At 35.6% G+C, this 7,952-nt stretch overlaps 1 protein-coding gene across 8 annotated transcripts in view; it reads right to left on the bottom strand.

Moving 5' to 3' along the window:
- Window positions 1-321: 321 nt before the first annotated feature.
- Window positions 322-7,952, bottom strand: part of pisd (phosphatidylserine decarboxylase) — a 50,552-nt gene continuing 42,921 nt past the window's right edge. For all 8 annotated transcript variants that reach the window (XM_079814852.1, XM_079814854.1, XM_079814853.1 and 5 more), the window contains one exon: window positions 322-1,677. In XM_079814852.1, coding sequence (XP_079670978.1) covers window positions 1,453-1,677 — 225 coding nt within the window. In that variant the 3' untranslated portion in view covers window positions 322-1,452. The remainder of the gene's footprint in view (window positions 1,678-7,952) is intronic.

The raw sequence follows: 7,952 nt of genomic DNA, 5'->3' as shown, positions 1-7,952 counted from the left end.
CATATTCCACTGAGACTTTGTTCATTATTAATCAGCATTACGTAACGACTTTCCTCAAATACCATGGTCAGATTGCTCCTTTTTATATTCCCCCATGTATAAATATACAACAGTCCTGAGAAGCTTAGACTAATCCACCATAAACTGTGTATATTAACATTCCTCTTCTTGTTTTACCTTCAAGTTATGAAATCTGCCGAATACCTCGGCACTCATGAGTTTCTTGGTCAAGAAGCGGGCGGCAACCTTTATGAAAAAGCACTGCGGTCGAAACATGACACAATGATGGTATCAAATGATAAAGCAAATATCACAATAACAAACTTTTTAAATAATCTTCAAAATTTATTAATGACATGTTTCTTGCACTTGGAACTAGTTTGTAATTAATGTCTATGTTACATGAATTGAATTAATACAACTTTTCTTTGAAAGAATTTCCACAACAAGCTGTGCTCGGTGCACAGAAAAGCCCAGTGTTTGGTTTTCAAAACATTCAAAAGCAAAATTTCCAGAGTCCTCTCCCTTATCTTCATACAGGCGTGGTCTAGATTAAGGGAGTCAGGAGGGTCTTTCTTTATCCTTAGCTTAGGGTGTAGAGTCTGTTGAACTTGCTAGGTGCTGGTTAATCAAACAAAGAAAAGTCCAAGAACACAAGCCATAAGATCACAAGAACTCGGATTCATATCAAAAGGGCAAAAAAACGTGTTAGTAAAAAATATATCTTGCGTTTTGGCACTAATCAAGGTGAGACAGCAAAATACTTCACATGAATCTCCCAACTAATCGCTAGACCAACATGCAAAGGCATAATTCAACGCCAGAGTACAACGGCAGTGATAATTGTCACCTGTCTTTTCCAAAACACTTTCTTAGCGAGTAATTGTGGCCACGATTTTACTGTCAAAATGGCTTGCACCTTCGTGAAGAGCAAAACTTGGACGGACAGAACAGTTTTAAAGATGAGTGTGTGGTAAAAATGAAGGAACCAAATAGTGATGGTCTCTCATACATTCCCAAGGCTTGCAAAGTTAGCTGTGGAAATCCTGGACTCTTCAAACCCTTCACACAGGTTGACTCCAGCCGAAGGCAATATGGGCGAACACAAAAAAAACAAAACAACCGTTTTACGAAAACAAAATAGAAAAATAATTTAGAGCCCAAAAAAAATGGATGGCATTTCATGGTAAACAAATATTTTACAACATGATGGTCTAAGCATTGCCTTACAACAACAACAAAAATCAAAAATACCCTAACAAACTGACTGGGAGAACCCAATGGCAATAATGCAACAGTGGTGGTTGTGTGAGTACATATGAACACACATGTATCTCGGTTTAAACAGAGTACATCTCTGCAAATGTGAGTGTATTAGTTTTTGAGACCCTGAATGCATCTACACACAGATTAGCGTGTCCATCATCAGATTCTCTTCTCCTCTCGTCTGCGTTACATCGTCCCGAGAGGTTCTCCAAAACGGATCTTCTGGCCTGCTTGCAAATTAAAGGTAAAATCCCGTGGAGCTTCGAACAACAGTACAATAGTGGAGCCCAAGTTGAACTCGCCCAGGTGCTCTCCTTTTCTCATGCTCACGCCTTCTTGGTTGTTGTTTGTTACGTAGCTGAAATCATTGTAAGTTCCCTTGTTGTAGCGAGGGTTGTTGGTACGGAGCTCCTAAAGAGAAAAAGCAGATTGTTAAAGTCCATGCGCTAAAACCGAATTGGTACAAGCCTTTTAAAACTCCGACTAGTAACAGATGGGAAACCTCCCTTTTCATATTAATATGAATCAAATCCATTAGATTTAGCGAAAACGTGCAATTTAAGAAATGCATCAGGGTCACTGCTCAACGAGGTCACATACTGCTACTGAAATACCCCTTATCAGGTCAGGATACAACAAACAGGTGCTACTGCCATCTACTCATCCATTAACCCACATTTTTACACAAGCCCCCTACCGTACCGTCTACTTGTCTGATTGCGGCCCATTAGGAATGAGGCCAAATCCACTCTTAGCGGTGTAGCTCAATATTCTGCTAATGCTGAAAAACCACAAATGATTTGACAGAAAATACATCTTGCACCAAACTTGAGTGATTCTGTGGCTAGCAATTGAACAATATAGGCCCCGATATACTTCAAGTGAAAATTTCAATTTCAAACAAAATCATCTCAAATGAAGCCACACAGTGCAGTGTTTCGTTACTGAATGAACAAATTGTTTGAACGAATGATTCATTGACTCAGTCAAATGCTTCATTCTTGAATTAATCAGTTAAAACTCAAGTGAAGTTTCGCAGTGAAGAAGAACACAGAAGTCGCGCATTTGAGGTTGAAAAGTATATACAAATTTTTTTTTTATTATTATTTTTTTTTATGACAGATGGTTTTTCTAGGTAAGACCCTATTCCTCGGCTGGAATCGTGCAGAGCCTCTGAAACTGCATTGATTTGGACCTTCAACCCATTGGTTGCAATTGAAAACTGAAGAAAAATCCTGGAATGTTTTCCTCAAAATAAATTATTTATTTTCGACTAAAGAAAGAAAGACTGAACATCTTGGATGAGATGGGGGTGAGTAAAATATCAAGATATTTTCATATTGAAGTGAACCAATCCTTGGATTGGGATAAAAAAAAAAAAAGCCTTTAAAAAAGGTAAAAATGCCCATAAAAGCCGGTAAAATTTAAACTTATTGGAAAAGATTATTTCTGTCAATGCTGTGAACGGACCACTACACAGAATATGAAGAATATCAAATGCTTTAGTAGTCAGCCGTCCAGAGCAGTCCTAAACCTGCTACGGTATCAACACAAACACACCCAGCAAAATATTTTCTAATTATCGTTATCCCCGAAAAATCCCCGAAAATATCAAGATAGAATTTGTTTTCAATATCGCACACCCTTACATAAAAGTATCTTTAGAGCACTATATTCCAAGCCTTCTGAAGCCATACAATAGCTTTGTATCAAATAGCTCTGATAGACAGAAATGTTAAGTTATTCTTATACTAATTATTTTTCAGTTCTCATCCGATGACTAGGTTGTCTAGTGATCTTTAATCTGCTTAGGACTGGAAAGGGTGACACATTTAGAGGAAGAAGTAGTTCTCAAATAACAGAGATGCAACATCTTGAAGAGCATTTTACCATACTAAAAGTGTGCTATGTTATTGTCCAGTGTTATTTTAGTATTATCTGTATACTATCATAATATCAATTAATATTTTAAATTAACTTTTATTTTAATTTTCATTAACATTTTATTTTAAGTTATTATTTTTATGTGCTTGTCTTTTTTTAAATATTTTTTTTTTCTATTCAGCATTTTAATTTATTTTTTACTACTTTTACCTAGTAGTAAGTTTAGTTCTTCAACTTATTTTATATCAGTTAGTAACATTTCTAATTACATTAACATAAAAGCATCAGTAACATTACATTTTTTTTTATTATCTAATATTTAGGCTATATTTTATTCCATTTTAGATTTATTTCAATTAACAAGAAATTATTATTATTTATTTATTTATTTTATATATATATATATATATATATATATATATATATATATATATATATATATATATATATATATATATATATATATATATATATATATATATATATATATATATATATATATATATATAAAATAATAATTTCTTGTTAATTGAAATAAATCTGAAATGGAATAAAATATAGCCTAAATATTAGATAATAAAAAAAACTTTAATGTTACTAATGCTTAAATGTTAATGTAATTAGAAATGTATATATATATATATATATATATATATAACAGTTATTTATATTATTTATACATTTCCAAACATTCATTTTGCCATTAATTGTAATAATCCAGTGAGATTTCTGTATGCACAAGGAGTCTGACAACAAAGAAACCTGCCTGCAAAGCTACAGTACTGTGAAAAGTTTTAGGCACTTCTGTCTCAGTCACCTCTGATAAAAGATCACTCTAAATTGTAATGTAGACACATGCATTTTCTGTAAAGCTGCTTTGAAACTATATGTATTGTGAAAAGCGCTATACAAATAAATTGTGTACAAATGGTATAGAGTGAGGATGCTTTCAAAAATAATGTCATGAATAGATTTTATTTATCAATTAACTTCTATTAACTAAATCAAATCAATATTTGGTGTGACCACCGGTTGTGTTTAAAAGGAGCACGCCACTATTTTTGAAAATTTGAAAATGTAGAAAATAGTAACAACCTAATCTTCAGTGTATTCCGGTTGAAATAGATACGGTTCAGGATCTGCACCAAAGTAAATATCTTCTGAATCGTCTCTCACAAATGTCCCCATGGTTACAAGGCACACTCCCTGTGCAGGCAGGATGTCATGTTTGTTATGTTGACGGAAGTTAGCCTATTTCCAGACGCTGTGTAATATCATTGCGCCTGCTGCACCCGGAGATCGGCTGAATGGATTAGAAAACGGTAAAACTCAACTGTTTAACTTTAGAGGAGTTGGAACACGCCGACTTTTTGGGACTTTATCTCATTTACCATATACCCCAGTGTTAGATAAGTCCATACATACCATTCTCATCTCCGTGCGTGCCATAACTCTGTCTGACGCACCCACCGCTAGCCTAGCTTAGCATAAAGACTGGAGGTAAACGCTCCAGCTAGCCTACTGCTCAATAAGTGACAAAATAACGCCAACATTTTCCTATTTACATGTTGTGTATAGTTACATAGTGTACTAAGACTGACGGAAAATGAAAAGTTGCGATTTTCTAGACCGATATGGCTAGGAACTATACTCCCATTCCTATGTAATAATCATGGAACTTTGCTGCCGTACCATGGGTGCAGAGGCGCAATGATATTACGCAGCAGATAGGAAAATGTTGGCGTTAGTTTGTCAGTAGGCTAGGTGGAGCCGTTTACCTCCAGTCTTTGTGCTAAGCTAGGCTAGCAGTGGGTGCGTCAGACAGAGTTATGGCACGCACGGAGATGAGAATGGTATGTATGGACTTATCTAACTCTGGGGGATACGGTGAATAAGCTAAAGTCCCAAAAAGATGTTCCTTTAAAACAGCCTTTGTCCAAGTACACTTGCACAGGTAGCTTTGCAGGCAGGTTTCTTCAAGTGTCTTGGAGACATTGCCGCAGTTCTTCTGGATTTAGTCTGTCTCAGTTTTTTTCCTGTTTCTTCATGTAATCCTGGATGGACTCGATGATGGTGAGATCAGATCTCCATGTGGAGCATATCAGCTTTTGTCAGACTCCTTATGCATGCAAAAATCTCCCTGATTATTACAATTAATGACAAAATGAATGTTTGGTAATGTAAACTGATATTTCCTACTGACACACTACAGCAAAAGATATAAATAACTGGCTTAAAACCTGTTTTTTCTTTGTGAAAATACTAACGTGCCTAAGACTTTTGTACAGTACTGTATATTTTTTGTTTTAGTGAACAATAACACTGCTACGGTCAGCATCGTAAAAGCATATCCAAGAAGTTTAATTTAAAGCATCGCTGCTACAGCTTTCAAAGCAAATATTTTGTGAACAGCATCTCGGCACTGCAGGACAAATCGCCTGCTGTGAGCAATGTTCCTGTTTTTATGCAGAATCCACAGGTTCATTTGTGAGTTGTTGTGGACAGAGCAAAAGAACGGTCTTTTGCTGATTCATAATGGTGTGCTACTTACTCCTGGTAGCCTGCCAGACCCAACAGATGACCGCTTTTAAAATAGTTGCAGTACAAAAATGGCTCAACGAACAGCTGGATGCCATGAACTAGATGTTGCACAACCACAATAGTTCTAATCTAACAGCTATGAACTGTTGGACCAAGATGAACTATAAACTTAGCCCAAGCACTCTGGATATATCATGAAGCGCCTTCGTTCTGTCTCCTTGCATCAATCTGTATTGGAGTCTTTCTTAATAGGACTTAGTTTCCTATAATAAAAGGTGTGTTATTTAAATATCAGCACCAGTAGTCCTTGTTTATTATTAGTATCAGTTCCACCAGTCTGCTATGGATATGCTTGACCAGAGTCAAATACCGTCTCTGCAATTCAAACTGGATGACTATGAACACAGTGTTTTAGGCCAAATGGAGGGGAAAAACGGAAAGAAACTGCCGTTCTGTTAGTTCCGGCCAACCCCTGAAGCAAAACGCTGTCACGTACATGTAAGAAAGCTGTTGCTGTAGTATTAAATTTTAACCTTAAACCTAACTGTTCTGTTAATAACCCTCGTCGATCTGACTGTCTGTTGGCAGGGATACAAAACTGCATAATATTATAATCTGTAGTTTTCACAAAAGCCATGGAGCTGTCAAAAGCTTATGCTGACTAAACATTAATTTCTCAGTCCAAATAACAGAGAATGAGTAAACATTGTTCATATACATATACTACTGACATTGAGCATGTTTACAACTCACAAAAATCAGCTTATTGAAATGTCCTGTTGTGTGGGTTTACATGCAAACCAATAACCCAACAACGCAAGTAAACTGCGTTTACAATAATTCATTAATAATTCAGGTTATTTCCCGGTAGTGGCGTCTAAACGTAATAATTTGCGCATCTTTCTCCGAGCATTTCATTTATGTCAGTTGTGATGCTAAATAAAGTAAAGTATTGTAACATGTCAGCGGGAAACTTACGGCTCATATATTATCCTCTCATGTAGTTAGAAATGCAGAATTTTGACTGTATAACTACTTCTGCTGCACAAGATGAGAGAACTTTTATAATTTTTTGGGTCTGAGTTTGCAATACATTTCCTCCCTTACTGCAAAACTCTCACTGTGTCTGGATGCGCTTAAATCCACAGTAAGGACGTGCTCCTGTCACGTATCACAGATGCGCACTTCAATAAGCCAACCGAAAGCAGGTTAATGCGTTTACGTGCTGGGCGAAATCAGTGTAAGGGGCAAAAAAATAGCTTTGACGATCGGTTTATGCTTAAGCCTCTGATAAAGGAAAACGAGTTAATGCGTTTACCTGATCACATGCATTGTTGGCTTATTAAGCATAATCAGGTTACAAACGTGCATTTAAACTCACTCATTGATTGTGACAATACAAAGCGGGTTGAAAATCTGCGATATTACACATTAACATTGACTTGTCGACTATTTATTAATGAGAATTTGTAATTTTGCACATCCTCTGTCGTAGCACTCATCTTATTTTCACTGGTGCATATTTAAACAGACATTAGTCTAAATATATAATTTGATGTTATTCGAAAAAAAGTCACATTGATGGAAAACGACACAAAGAATAAGCAAGTAAAAGATTTGTAACCCTACAAAAGCCTACTGTATCATATTTGTGCATTTCTTATACACAAATTTCTCTAAAAGGCTTCAATTATCAACATGATCAAAACTTTGGGTAACACTTTATTTTGATAGTCCACTTTAGACATTCTACTAACTATAAGTAACTTTGCAACTACATGTCAACTAACTGTCATTAGAGTATTTGTAGACTGTCTGATTAATATTTACTAAAACTATTTTGTTGGTCTCCCAACAGACATTCTACTGACTATAAGTAACTTGGCAACTACAATTCAACTTATTCTACTAACCCGAACCCTAACACCTAACCATAACCTACCAGTCTACTGACAGTCAACTAATACTCTAATGACAGTTAGTTGACATGTAGTTGCAAAGTTACTTATAGTTAGTAGAATGTTTAAAGTGGACTATCGAAATAAAGTGTAACCAAACTTTGCTGAAAAACACTGATCTAACAGTCATGTCATTAGCGGTCATTAGAATACAGTGTGCATTTTGTATTTGTGGATATTACAATCAGGGTGCAGGATGTGACAATTGGAAATAAATGTTTATTTTATATATATTTTGTTGCAGTTTTGAGTTAATAAAAATGTAACCGGTTGTGTAAAATAGGCACATAATATCATAATATT

This window comes from Gobio gobio, assembly GCF_949357685.1.
Source record: "Gobio gobio genome assembly, chromosome: 4".
In the NCBI taxonomy this organism is placed as follows: Eukaryota; Metazoa; Chordata; class Actinopteri; order Cypriniformes; family Gobionidae; genus Gobio; species Gobio gobio.
The sequence above is the reverse complement of the archived record's forward strand: the minus strand, read 5'-3'. Positions and strand labels throughout refer to the sequence as shown.